Source organism: Puma concolor, chromosome C2 (assembly GCF_028749965.1).
Source record: "Puma concolor isolate L17-30 chromosome C2, mPumCon1.1.hap2, whole genome shotgun sequence".
Classification (NCBI taxonomy): Eukaryota; Metazoa; Chordata; class Mammalia; order Carnivora; family Felidae; genus Puma; species Puma concolor.
This window is the reverse complement of record NC_141675.1, coordinates 5,589,559-5,604,308: the sequence shown is the minus strand read 5'-3', so window position 1 is coordinate 5,604,308 and position 14,750 is coordinate 5,589,559. Positions and strand designations below refer to the sequence as shown.

The window sequence follows — 14,750 nt, the reverse complement described above, 5'->3', positions numbered from 1 at the left end:
TTATTACGTGGGTAATAATAGTTGCCTCGTATGGTTGTCTCAGGAATTCAAAGAAATAGTATCCAGGAATACCTGGATGGCTCAGTCAGTTAAGCATCCAGCTCTTGATTCCATCTCAGGTCATGATCTCTTGCTTCATGAGACTGAGCTCCGTGTCGGGCTCTGTGCTGACAGCATAGAGCCTGCTTGGGATTCTCTTTCTCTCTATGCCCCTCCCCCTGCTTGCACTCTCTCTAAATAAATATTTAAAAAAAAAAAAAAAAGAGAAAATAATATCCAGAATGATAGCATTCAGGGCATGAACTAAGGAAAAGAGCCACATAAAATCTTCGCGCCCACAAAGACAGCCTATCTGTTGGTTGTATCTATCTTCTTTCTAGAAGGTTAAAAGAGCTGAGAACAGAAGAGAAATCTTCTGAGCCTGTGGTTCACCTTCGGCATTACCCTGCCATCCATCATGCTAATTATTGCTTCTTATCATTTCTATTTGCAACTGCTGTTGAGACCAGGAGGCGGAGGCTGCACCCAAAGAAACGCCGTGGAAAACCAGGATTCTATTGCACTCATGTTGTATCTGAACTTGAGGAACGGCTCAAACAAGAAAATAAAATGTCTGCCTCCAGCTCTGCAACACGATCACGGTTTTAATCCAGAGCCCTCCTTTGTTCTCTCCCTGCTGGGTGTGAGGCTCCATGTGAGGTGCCCGGAGGGAAAGTGGACCGAATTGGAACAATGCCCGTAAAAGCCAATAAACCCTTCTTTCCCCCCGTAAAGCAATAGTGTGTGAGCTTGGCGAGAATCGCTCCTGTTTCCCCTTCTCACCTGTCCACGTCCCTGAGCTACTCACCCAGGTACGTGTACCGCCTGTTCATGATCGCTTCGTCGTTCAGCTTGAAATAGGTGTTGTCCGTAAGGTTCAGCACCTTGACTGTGCCGGCCCAATAAAATGACCCTGGGGCACCCATCACCACCAGCTCCTGCCGAAGAGAGACCCAGAGGTGAACGCGGAAGGAAGCGGAAGAGGGAGTGCAGGTGAGAGCAGGGAAAACCACAGCCACATCAAAGAACTCCACGAAAGACGCCTCGCACCCCAGACTTTCTTCCGCTGAGCAATAAAAATGACTTCAGCGGGTCCCCTGGCATGACGGGATCCACCAAACACCCAGGGTCGGCAGGGATACAGACGGGGAGAACGCAGCGAGGTGACGACAGAGTGACTCACGTACCAGGTCCCTAGCCCACCCACGGGTGAGCTCACGCACATCCCCTCACCTTTACGCCTGCATCAAACGAGGAAATGGCATCAGTGCACATCCTTATAAATCACAGAATTCCAGGAAACAGAGCTCATGAAAAGACAGCACCCCCCTCAGCATCCTGGCCACCGACCCCACCTCCCCCACGCAGAGCGAGGAGAAAACAAGTGACCAGAAGCATCTCTGTGCACACCGTGGAGATCCCCACATCCTCGCTCAGGACGCTCTTCCCAGGAAGGGCTCTGAAGCTCGCATTTGTGGCTGCTGTGACCCACTGCGAACTCACGACAGAAGTACGAGGGCAGAGAGGTTAAGGGAAGGACAGGGACTCGAGACAGCAGGAGACAGCACTGCTATTAAAAACAGACCCAGGGGGCACCTCAGCGGTTAAGCGTCTGACTCTTGGTTTCAGCTCAGGTCGCGATCTCACGGTTTGTGAGTTCAAGCCCTGCGTCGGGCTCTGTGCTGACAGTGTGGAGCCTGCTTGGGATTCTCTCTCTCTCTCTCTCTCTCTCTCTCTCTCTGTCCCTCCCCTGCTCATGCTCTATCTCTCATTCTCTCAAAATAAACTTAAAAAAAAAAAAAAAACAGACCCAGAAACACAGAGACACAGCCGTCTCCAGCGTTTGGAGTGGGGGCAAATGGCCCTGCGCCCTCAACGGGGCCAAGAGCAGGTTTGTGCTACAAAACCACCCAATGAGCAATGCTGATGAGCATTCCAAGTGCTCCCAAGTGATGTACCTACCTAAGGGGGTCAGCGTGGACAAAGCATGGTTTTACCCACAAGAACAGGCATCATCACTGTGCTAAAGAAAGTTGGACATGACCTAAATGTCGAACAGCGGGGATTCTAAATCATGGCACATCCAATTCAACAGAATCCTGCAGCAATAAAAATACTGTAGATCTGATAGCACTGAGACAGAATCACAAAGTGCCAAGTTAATAAGGACAGGCCACACAATATACAGTCAATGATCATGTTTTATAAAAGGAAAAAAGATGCATACAGGAGCAAGACAGACAAAACAAAGACGAGCAGCATAAGTCCCAAACGTTTATGGTTTTTTCCACTGGGTGATAAGGATTACAGGAATCCCTCCCTTCTTCCGGCACTTTTTTTTTTAAGTTTATTTATTTATTTTGAGAGAGAGAGAGAGAGCACGCAAGTAGGGAAGGGGCAGAGAGAGAGAGGATCTGAAGCCGGCCCCACCCCTGTCCGTACAGAGCCCGACGTGGGGCTTAAACTCAATGAACTATGAAATCATCACCTGAGTTGAAGCCAGACGCTTAACCAAGTGAACCCCCCAGGCGCCTCATCTCTCTCTTTACATCTCTCTCTCATCCCTAAAATTTATTTTGTTTTTCAAAATTCCAGAACAATGACTGGACACTGACAAGGAAGTCCCCTCCCCAAACGCCCACTGTGTTCCAAATGGAGCACACAGTGTGGCCGCTGTAGGCAGGGTGGTGCCCACTACAGCGCTGTGTCCACTGGATGACCCTGGCTGAGGCCTGCCTGCCTGCCTCCCTGCCTGCCTTCCTGCCTGCCTGCCTTCCTTCCTTCCTTCCTTCCTTCCTTCCTTCCTTCCTTCCTTCCTCCCTTCCTCCCTTCCTTCCCCAACAGGGAACGCCGTCTCTTGATTATATTTTCCAAAGTAGCTACACTGCACTAAGAATCAATAAAAGTTATTTTCCTAACAAAATCATGAGTTTTTCCTCCAACACTATGAAGCACCTGCGATTACATATGGAAGCTTCTACTAGAGACACAGACCAACAAAGTCCCTTTGTATGGCCTTCCCTGGGGAAGGTGACACGGAAACGTACAAAATACTTTAGACAAAAAAATTCCATCTGAAAGGGTTCGAAGACAACTTTAACGGAAACCCCTCAGCTGCACAAAAACACCAAAGGAGAGGGCCACGCAGACACTGGAGACCAGACACTCCAATGTCATCAAGGCCTCTTGCTCCCAAAACACGGCCACCCCTCCTTTGGCCCTTAGGGTCCCCCACATGCTGTCCTATTTCAGAAACGTCCTTCCAGGTTGACCCCCCTCTGCAGAGCTGGCTTCAACACTGTGGGCGCCTGGGTGGCTTAGTCAGCTGAGTGTCTGCCTTTGGCTCAGGTCATGATCTCTCAGTCTGAGGGGTCGAGCCCCACGTCCTCTGTGTGCTGACAGCTCGGAGCCTGGAGCCTGCTTCCGATTCTGTGCCTCCCTCTCTCTCTGCCCCTCCCCTGTTCATGCTCTCTCTCTCAAAAAGAAACATTAAAAAATTAAAAAAAAAAAAAAGCATATCACTTTCCACACTCAGAACGCATCACTGAAAACACACAGGTGGTGGTGCTTTTATTAAGTCCCACCCCCTGTACTCATCTGTGCTGTGCAGGGACTGTGCTAGTTCTAGAAGGAGTGTTAGACAAATGATCAGTTCATCAGAGGAGAGAGCCTTTTTCCTTGGGCTTGAACTCAGAAAGGAAATTGGAATCGGTGTCCCAACACACAGGCCACGGAAGAACATAAGGACCAGTATCCCTGGTGCCAATCGCACACACCATATAACAGCTTTCTCTACCTGCAGCCCCTCCTAAGCCAAAGCCTTGAGCATCACCAGAGACCCCCGTGAGGCTCTTTAGGACACCAGGTGGTAGACACGTTGCTTTCTGATGATTTAAAATCAATCCAGCATCGGGGCCCCTGGGTGGCTCAGTTAAACATCCGACTCTTGATTTTGGAATCAGGGGCCCAGGTCACGATCTCACAGTTCGTAGGATCGAGCTCCACATCGGGCTCTGTGCTGACAGCACAGAGCCTGCTTGGGATTCTCTCTTCCCCTCTCTCTCTCAAAATAAATATTTAAAAATATACATTTAAAAAATAAAATAAAATAAATCCAGCTTAAAGACTCAGAACTATATGTCTAATATATCCCTGCACCCACCCTCTCACAAACGTCACAAAGAGTCTAAGAAGGCAATCCCTCTCCTCAAAATCCTTTATTTTTTGTTCATGTTGTATTCATTTTTGAGAGAGAGAGAGAGAGAGAGAGAGAGAAGGCACGAGCAGGGGAGGGGAAGAGAGAGAGGGATACACAAAGCAGGCTCCAGGCTCTGAGCTGTCAGCACAGAGCCAGGCACGGGGCTCGAACCCATGAGCCATGAGATCACAACCTGAGCCAAGGTCAGACGCTTAATCGACTGACCCACCCAGGCACCCCATCTCCTCAAAAACCTTTAAAACCAACCAACTCTTATCTATCTTGCCTCTCCTCTTTGTGTTCATGCCTCCTTCTCCCTTGGTTCAAACTAGATAACCTGAAGCTGAGCCTGAGACCCACGGGGAGAGGCAGGATACTGTCCTCCTGAAACTCCCTGGATTCGGCTCTCGAGGTCACCAGGGATGGCCTGCACCCTTGTGGCACTGTTCACAAGCGCCAGGAAAATGGCCTCAACGCTTAGCCCCCCACCACCCAGAAACAGCCCATGCAAATGGCGCACAGAAACGCAAGTTTCTCTGCAAGGCAAAGGCCACCCCGCCTGACTCACATGTAGAATCCCTTCCGTAAACAGTGAGGGCCTTTTCCCTAGGTACACATGTTAGCAGAACCTCCAGAGGTACAGGGGCGTGGGGTGTGCCTCAGGAGCCACGGGCTTTTCTCTGTGAGCTGTAAGTTGGCCTGAGCGGAGGTGGGGGCAGGGCAGATGGGCACTCAGGCTCTGCAACAGAAGTCTGTGTCCCAGACTTCACCCAGATGTCTCCAGGCTCCCGCGGTAGTGCTCCTACATGGGTGGGCCGGTCCACGTCTCCTCTAGCTACTCACAAGGATCTGTCTCTGTCCTCCGGAGCTACAAAAATAAAGGTCCCAGGAAGCTCTCCCTTATCCTCAGTAACAGGCTAAAACTCACGTGGTATCCCTAACGCAGACAGCTTTGGTAACCCCTGGGTCACAGACCTTCAGGCCAAGCAGGCGCCTTGGGCCAGCGTCCTTGGGGGCAACGTGGCCACATCCGGAAGGCCACAGAGGCAGTTGCCAGCCCTGTGCAGGAACAGCCGAGCCCACAGCAAAAGCAAGCCCAAGTGACGAGGTCAGCGGGAGGGCAGGCGAGGGGACAAGTCCTGCCTGACCCTTTCAACCACATTTCCTGCACGGCCTCCGACAGCTGAAGTTCCAGAAACAAGAGAGGCCGTGAGTTCAAAGACCTCGTGTTTAGGGAGGCGAAGCCCAGGGCAGCCAGGAGACGGTGGCCGGGTCAGAGGGCTGAGCCTCGCACTCCCCGGCCCCACAACCCCACATCACATGCCCTCCAGCCCCGCTGCTGTTTGCCCAGCCGGCACATGCTGAGACTCCGTGGCTCCCAGAGCCTCGAGTTCCAATAGGTGCCCCCGTTCCTCTGGTCACCAGCAGCCGGCACGGGCACCTGGGTTCCCATCCGGCCCTGCCCTTCCCGCTCCTCCTACCAAGACCCCCTTCTGCCTGGCCCCGATGCCCTGCCTTCCCTGACCTTCTGGCTGGTGACACCAGAAGGACACCCCCTCCCTGGGAACTCCTTCTCTCCCTTAGTTCTCCACCAACGGCTCTGATGAGCCCTCATTTCTCATTTCTGTAATGAGTCTACTTTTTCTCCCCCGCTGGCTAAAGGAGGCATCCTTCCCCCCACCCCATCCCCAGTTCCAGGCTGAGCATACCCAGCCCCCTTGCAGAGGTACTAGCCATGGCCAGATCCGAGTTTCCAGCTCGGGTGCGATTGTGGTCTCTGCATCCCAGCATCTTCCAAAAACACCTCTGAGTGCCCCACCCATCACCTCACACGTATCCCTTTACCTCCTCCGGTGATTCATCTCTAGACAGCCTTCTTCCCACTGGGGCACTACTGTTCTCCAGAACCCTGGCTCAACACATACTTCGTCTATACCACAGTCCCCTGGCCATCCAGCCCACTGATACGGCCTTGATATTCTCCAATTGCTCCGCTCGCTTCTTATTCCCGCCCTGCTGTTTTGTGGCTGGACCCCATCACAGACGACCCCCCCCCCACCCCGCCGCCCCGGCCTCCCTCCAGGCCCTCCCACTTTTAAAGTCCTGGCCACACCAGCCCACCCAGCCTTTCTCTCTCAGCACTGCCATCCATGGTGTCCGTGACCTGCTTGTGGGCTGACAGTGGTTCCCTGTTGCCTACTGAGCTGAGTCATACTTTATAGACCTTCCTGGAGGAGCGACAGCCCCAGAAGTTACCCCATCTAAATGTGCAACAGAGATGGAAGAAGTGTATGAGCCTGGCATACGGCAGGATAGGATTTCAAGCCAGTGGGGGGAGAAAACCTGGTCGGCAGACCAATATGACAACAAGCAACTACACGTTTAGGAAAACAACGGAGTTTGTTTCCAGCATATAATGTCTGCGAAAACAAATCCGAGAGATAAATCTTTTTTTTCCTTAAATGTTTTTAATGTTTATTTATTTTTGAGAGAGACAGAGACAGAATGCGAGCGGGTTAGGGGCCGAGAGAGAGGGAGACACAGAATCCAAAGCAGGCTCCAGGCTCCGAGCTGTCAGCACAGAGCCCGACGCGGGGCTCGAACTCACGAACCGTGAGATCATGACCCGAGCCGAAGTCGGACGCTCAACCGACTTCATGAACCACCCAGGTGCCCCTGACAGGGCTCGATTTTGAAAGATTCCTCAGGCTGCTGTGCAGAAAACACAGGGTGGGAGTTGAGAACAGATGCAGGCTGAGGTGATGGAAATGTTGTCAAGCTAGAGAGGCCATGGTTACACAACACTGTGAATGCAGTAAATACCACTGGATTGTTTGCTTCAATATGGTCAATATAGGGTCACCCGGGCGGCTCAATCAGTTAAACACGGACTCTTGATTTTGGCTCAGGTCATGATTTCACCGTTTATTTAGTGGGACTGAGCCCACGTTGGGCTGTGCACGGACAGCACAGAGCCTGCTTGGGATTCTCTCTCTCCCCCTCTCTCTGCCCCTCCTCCCACTCAGGCTCTCTCTCTCTCTCAATATAAACTTTTAAAAAATGGTCAAAATGGTCAATTTCATGTTATGTATATTTTACTACAAAAAAAAAAAAAAAGCAGATGCAGGGAGACTAGTTCAAACCAGAGCACCTCAGGGGCACCTGGGGGGCTCAGTCGGTTGAGCGTCCGACTTTGGCTCAGGTCATGATCTCACAGTTCGTGAGCTCGAGCCCCGCGTCGGGCTCTGTGCTGACAGCTCAGAGCCTGGAGACTGCTTCAGATTCTGTGTCTCCCTCTCTCTCTGCCCCTCCCCTGCTCACACTCTGTCTGTCTCTCTCTCTCTCAAAAATAAACATCAGGGGTGCCTGGGTGGCTCAGTCGGTTGAGCATCCAACTTCGGCTCAGGTCACGCATAGTCTCATGGTTTGTGAGTTCGAGCCCCGCATCAGGCTCTGTGCTGACAGCTCAGAGCCTGGAGCCTGCTTTGGTTTCTGTGTCTCCTTCTCTCTCTGTTTCTCCCCTGCTCATGTTCTGTCTCTCTCAAAAATAAATAAAGATTAAAAAACATTTTTTAATAAATAAGCATCAAACCAGCGCATCTCCAGGTGACGACCGTGGCTTTTCCAGAGGGTGATGATGGTGGGGAATTGAAACGGTCACATTTGGGATATGTTTTGGAGGTTCAAATAACAGGAGTGCAGATGAATTCTAAATGAAAAGTACTCTTTCGTTTGGGCCTGGACAACCACCTGGATGACTGGGCCACTTACAGGACCTGACACAGAACTTCTCACACGGCACATAATCAAAATGATGCCTGAGAAACGAGGGGTGGATGCGAAGGGGACACTCAAAGTAGGTAAGACTCACTTAAGAACAGTCCCTCAAGATGTACCAGCAGCCAAAGATCATGGCACCACTATACAGGCACATAAGTATTCAAGTGCACGGTCCTTTGCAACTTGGGAAAGGGGCTGGCTGAGTTGCATACAAAATCCTACGATCTCTCCACCTAGGACACAGGAATGATAGGAGGTGACGCTTAATACATCCTCCTCACTGCCAGCAACAAGACACACACTTGACTGAGCATCATCCCACCTGCACTCCCCGCGAATCAATTCCTTCCATGGGTCTCCGAGTCAAGAGGACTCCTTAGAGAAACCGTCCAACTAGGGGTATCCTCCAGATGAGCCCGCCCACCCTCCCCCGGTGCTTTCTGGCCAGCAGGTGCCCCCGCCCGTTTCCATAAGCTTCCCTGGATGCGACTGGAGGCATCATCTCAAGAAGCTCCCAAGACCACCATCAGCCAGGAAATGAACACCACCAGCAGGAGGGCAGAGATGCCCAGCGGCCGACACCCACCTCGGTGAAGAAGCCTGCTATCCCAGCCTGGCAGGAGCCGTGTTCCTCTCCGTACTTCTTCTTATACTCTAGAGGGGAGGAAGGAAAGAAGCAAACCACAGCCTCGTCAGTCTGTACCGGTCGTGTGTGGAGCGGCTGAGCGTGCTGGCCACTTCCCCGTGCACCGCTGTGGGCCGGGCCCAGGGACGCCTTCCAGGCTGGGGTGTGGAAGGAAAGTCTCAGGAATCCACCAGACCTCAAAACTCCAGGCTCTGGTGCCATCGGGCCGTGAGGCTCCCAAGCGCCCCAGCAGACTTCCTGCACGCACGTAGGGGCGAGAGGAGCGGCAGCCGTGGTAATTAAGTGGGAGGCGGGTGACGATTATTTCATTTACTCCAGACAGGATGGAGCGCCCTGGGTGAAAAAGGAGCTGAACACATGACCCAGAAATGGAATGATGTGGCCATCCCTGTGTGCAGTCCCCTGGAAGACAACCCCTCCTTAGAGCTGGAGGCAATATGATTCCTGCCATCCAGCCAGAAACCAGCCATCGGAGCCTGGGGCTGCAGGAAGAGGGGACCCCACCACACCTGCCCCGCACTCGGTTACACTATCACTGATGGGGTATGGTGACGCTATACATTCACCCCTGTATCTTCCATAAAAGGGGAAGCTCTCTCCAGGTCAAAATAAACACAAGCAGTTAAGTTCTTTTTCCTCTACCGTTCCCTCGCCGCTCCCAACACTCTGACCCGACAAAGGGGGCATTCTGTTGCTGATGTTCTGTTCTTCAGTTGGAAGGAAGATGTTTTCACACGTTCTAGGCACTGTTAGCTGCGTCCACGCACGCCACTGCCTTGGTCTCTCATCCCTGGGAGCCCATACTGTCATCGGTTAAATAGGTAAAACTCCTGAGGCTCAGAGAGGTTAGGTGAATTGTTCAAGGTCACACAGCTAGTAAATGGCAAAGCCAAGATTCCCATTTGTTCACCTCTGTGGCCTATCAAAGGCTCTGTGGAGTGAGTGATTACTCAAAACCCATACAGTGACCAGCCGGCTGAAATAATTACATGGGTAAAGACACGAGGAGAGAGAGAGACATTCTGCTCAGGTGGCTCTGATTAATTACACATGAAACCAACACTGTCGGATACAGGTTCATGGCTGCCTGCCCCTGGGCACCTGCAGGCCTGGGCTACCCAACGGAATAACCCAGTGATCCCCATGTCACCCCGGGGCTCTTGGCACATCTCTGCTACCATTAAAGGCAATATACTTAATTTTGAAACAAAATAAATAATCCAGAGGAACAATGAAGCTATGATTGCAACAAAAAGCCACTTCCTGCAGCTCGAGTGTGCACTAGAGGAGAAGGGGGAAAAGGACCCTGGGGAAATATACAGAGTAATTCAGTTTCTAACAACACTCACCGCAGAGCCTGGTAACATTTTCCAGTAAGTGGCCATTAACCGACTGCTAAATTACAACGGAATGTCAATTGAGTTACTCCTCTTCCTTGAGAGGGCTAGATCAGTTCCTCCAGCTTGTTCTGTTATTACAAGGAGAACTCACAGGCCTGTCAGCAAGCAACCCAGGGACAATGGACCCCGCCTGTTCTCTGCAAAAATCTTGCACCAGGGCTGGAAGTGGGGCTGATGCAAAGTCATAAAGACATCACGCATCAAACTGTCTGATGGCAAGAAATAATAAAAATTAATACTAAATCCTACATCAAATAGCATAATGGCAAGAAGGATCAAAATGTCCCAACCCGAACAAACAGTTATATTACATCTGGAAGGTCCGGCAAAAAGCGTATCCACCCCCACTGCCTCCGGGGGTTAAACAGCCAAATGTACCTCTCATGCAAATGAACCGAAGAAAATTCAGACCCCACCAGCTGAACGAAGGGACAGAGCAGGACACATCGGTTCAGCCTCATCAATGTATGACATGAGTAAGGACTGCGCAGGAATCTTTGACATTTCAAAGCAAATAGTCTCAAGGTCTCCTTTGTAACAGGGACTCCAAAAATAGCAGATATGAAAACGTGTCTTTCTCCATCTCAGCCCCAAACTGTGCTGGTCAGCTCTACGCCAGGAGCAGGACGCAGGGTGCCTGAGGGAGCCACGGCCACTCCGGGAGCTAGCAGTGCTCCCACTCCCGGCCCCCAAAAAAGTCCTGAGCCAGCATCGAGGTACCCTTAGAGGCCAGCCCCAGGCTCCCCAAGCTGGGACGGCCTCATCAGAGTCTGAGGGCCAGGGACACACAGAAAACAGGCACGATCCCACCGGCTTTGACTTTCTGAGACCCAAGGGTCTACACCTGCCTTCTTGGGATGCTCTAGAACAAGGGATCAAACCACGTGGGGCTCCTGACTAGTACCCAGAGCGCTAACCTCCCAGAAACTTCTGTAACGCCGATTCACCCCTTCAACTTGGAACAGGATCCAGTCCTAATGCTTCTACCCCTCCCCCCCATCCCACCACTCATACTCTGCGGGGAGGAGAGGCAGTCACGGCAGTTCAAGTCTAGGAAGGATCAGCTGGTGTGACCAGATCAGACACTTGCATATTCTGAGCTGTCCACAGCCTTCCAGAACTCCTGCTCAGAACAGCTTCTCTGTCCAGGTAAGCCTGGAGTGTATGTAAACCATACCCCCTCCCCATCACAGCATGCGTTTGTTTATCACGGCTGATTCGACACCAAGATGAATTGGTTCATCTCACTGTCCCCAACTAGCCTTGTGCCAGTTAGGAGCAAGAGCCAGCGCTGGTATGCTAAGGGAACACGCAGGCAAGTGGCTCTGTGCACAGCCCCAAGGCCCAGGCGGAGACATAAGAGGGGCAAGCACATTCCTCTAGACACGAAGCACCGGAACTCTCCAACCTACATGCTTTGGACCTTTGTCCCCAGTGCTCTGCCAGCCCTGACCTCTGCCTTCCAATAGGTCAGGCTCCCTGACCACCAGCCCCAGCCTCGTTTCAAAAGGAGTTGTGTTCTGGGTACCAGGAATCCTGAGCTCCCCGCCCGGGGCCACCACTAACCCCAAAGGCCTAAGGATTGTGGTGGTGGTGGTGGTTGGGATTGGAGCAGGGCAGGGACCCACAGGATCGATGTTTCTGGGCTTTCTAAACCTAGATTGGCTAATTCTACTTCGGGCAATTCCGTTCCCTTTGGGGCCTCAGGAGGAAAGGGACAGAATGCTCAGATCCAGTTCCTGAGACGGCAGGAAAGCCTGTATACCACAGAGCTTTGAAAAGGGAGGTAGGCATGGAGACAAGAGGCTGCCGCATCCCAGCGTCCCCAAGAAACCCCCCGCCCAGGTCACAATCCCTTCCTCCACTGAGAAGTCCAGGCAGTGCAGGCTGGAAGGATGGGGTCGGACCTCCAGACGCCTGTGTCCCCAGAAGAACTTCTCCTGCACAAACACAGGCTGTGGGCCCCACATTGGCGACTCCTGGCCATGTCCACACAATCTCCACCTGCCCCAAGGATGTGGCCGGGCAGAGAGCTACAACAAGCCCGTACTCTTGCCGCCGTGGAACAAAACATTTATCCACCTTGAAGCAGCAAAGGGGAATCAGGCTTGGCATGACAGCAGCCCACGGATGCAACAACAAACCTAACACCGTTTAATCCAGCGGGACTGAATCCCAGAAGCCAAAGATGTGGCTGAACAAGGGGACCCGGAAATCACACGGCGGAGGTGGGAACAGGTTGCCGTGGGTGGGTTTGAATTTCTTGGCCGGCGGCACACGCTGATCCATTAACTTGTGTGGCTCCTCCGTTCTAAAAACGGTAGTATTTTCCTTGGGTGAGCTGCTGCCTTTACTAAGCCCTGTCTAAACAGAAGGCAATTCAGAGAGGAAAAAAATAGTGGTTTCCAAGTGTTCACAACCCATGACTCAATACATGGACCTTACGCTAATGAATTTTAATTCGATCAAGAATTTAATTGGGTGGGGTCACCTCCTGCACCTCTTCCCCAATTGCTGGTGGGATAAAACCAGCCCATGGAAGGATCAAGATTTACATGCAGCATAACATATTATTCCTTCTGATCTCTCTTCCTATTTCAGAAAGGTTCGGCTCTCAAAGATAGTCTCTGCAATGCATCGATTTTAAAATTATTTTTCCCGTAGCTCCTGAACTTAGCCATGAAACAGAGACAAAAATAGCCTTCTAGTCTTAAGTCGTTTCTGAATTTTTGCTCAATTTCTGAGTGAATACCAAGTAACTAATCATTCAGCTACAATTTAGAGGACAATGAATTCGGGAAGACAGATCTCTGCTAGTAAGAAGGGCAGCTCAACACGTAAAACTGAAAAGACAAAACTATCCTCAGTTGCAAGGGACCACAGTCTAAGTGGAAAAAAAAAAAAAGTAAATAACCTAAATAGCTAGGTTAGAGAAGAAAGGAAACCATTTTATCAAAATAATTAACAATTAGGGGCGCCTGGGTGGCTCAGTCGGTCAAGCATCCGACTTCAGCTCAGGTCAGCCTCATCAATGTATGACATGAGTAAGGACTGTGATCTTGCGGTCTGTGAGTTCGAGCCCCGCATCGGACTCTGCACTGACCGCTCAGAGCCTGGAGCCTGCTTCACATTCTGCCTCTCTCTCTGCCCCTCCCCCACTCGTATCTGTCTCTCTCTCTCTCAAAAATAAATAAACATTAAAAAATTTGTGTTTAAATATTTAATAATTAAGCAATGGTGGGCATTATAAGGCAAACTACAGAAAGCCAGAAACTTACAATAGAGAGAAGCTTTAAGAGGGGAAGAGATCTTTAGAGCATGTCTATAATTCGAATCCTATCCATTTATTTTACAGATGGAGTCACTATTGCTCAGAGAGGGCAAGGAGTCTGTTGCAAGGCACACAGCAAATTAGGCTGAGTCAGGATGAAAGGGCAGGGCTCCTGAATGCCCACACCATCATGCTTCACAGAGCACATCTGCAGTGATAAAATTCTTATCCTTTAAAAAAAAAAAAAAGTTTTCCATCGATGGATGAATGGATACACAAACTGTGGCATTCATTCAGTGGAATATGAAGTCTTAGGGAAGGAAACTCTAATGCGTGCTACAATACGGATGCCCCTGAGGACATCATGTTAAGCGAAATAAGCCAGTCGCAAAAGGACAAATACTGTATGATTGCACTTCCATGAGGCGTCTGAAGTGGTGAAACTCATGGAGACAGAAAGGAGAATGGCAGTTGTCAGGGCCTGCAGGAGCGGCGGTGGGGGGCGAGGGGGTGCGGTGGAGCGAATGGAGCGTTGTCTCGTGGGGACAGAGTTTCAGTCTGGGACGCTGACAAAGTTCTCAAGATGGACAGCGGTGTTTGCACGACAACGCATGTATGCGATACCCCAACGGCACACTTAGAAACGGTTACGATGGTAAATGTCACGTTTTGTATTTTTTGCAAAAATTCTGAAAGGGTTTTAATGTTTTGTAGCCCTGAAATAGTTCCTTCCACACCCAGAATCCACTACCAATCTTGCCAACTTCAGAAGCAGAAGTGAGCAACTGTACAGGCACAAAATCATATACCTGCATTCAACGTACTGTGTGTCATAGACGACGTGTTCGTTTCACCCTAGAATTCATATCTTGAAACCCTAATCCCCGATGCAACGGTATCGGGTGATGGGGCCTCGGCAGGTGACCAGCATTAGGTGAGGTCATGGGGGTAGAGCCCCCATAAATGGGCGTGGTGCCCTCTTGTGAGTCCCGAAAGACGTAAGGGAGTTTGCCTCTCTCTGCTCTCCACCACGTGAGGACACAGAAGAGCGTCCTCACCAGATGCCAAATCGGCCAGGGCCTTGACCTTGGGCTTCCCAGCCTCCAGAACAGTAAGATATAGGTGCCTGTTGTTTGCAGCTGCCGCGTCTGTGGTACTTTCCTTACGGCAGCCCGAAATGACCAACAACGCACGCTGTGTTAGCTTTCGTCCCTCCAAAAAAAAGTGACCCCGAACACGGGACAGTCACATCTCAGTGAGAGTCCCAACTCCGAACAGAATAGAATTCACATGATGACCGAAGCTAACAGACTCAGGGAATGACTACCCCTGACGCATGGACAAACCACTGCTCAGACGTGATACCAAATGCCTACAGTAAGGAAAGATCTAGGACGCAGAGCAGATGGGCCTCCC

General features: G+C 51.1%; 1 protein-coding gene across 2 annotated transcripts in view; it reads right to left on the bottom strand.

Annotated features, from left to right (window-relative positions):
- ITGA9 (integrin subunit alpha 9) overlaps nucleotides 1–14,750 on the bottom strand; it is a 344,865-nt gene that overhangs the window by 294,042 nt on the left and 36,073 nt on the right. For both annotated transcript variants that reach the window (XM_086720437.1, XM_086720438.1), the window contains exons 5-6: nucleotides 8,604–8,671; nucleotides 848–977 (exon numbers count right to left, since the gene is read on the bottom strand). In XM_086720437.1, coding sequence (XP_086576563.1) covers nucleotides 848–977; nucleotides 8,604–8,671 — 198 coding nt within the window. The remainder of the gene's footprint in view (nucleotides 1–847; nucleotides 978–8,603; nucleotides 8,672–14,750) is intronic.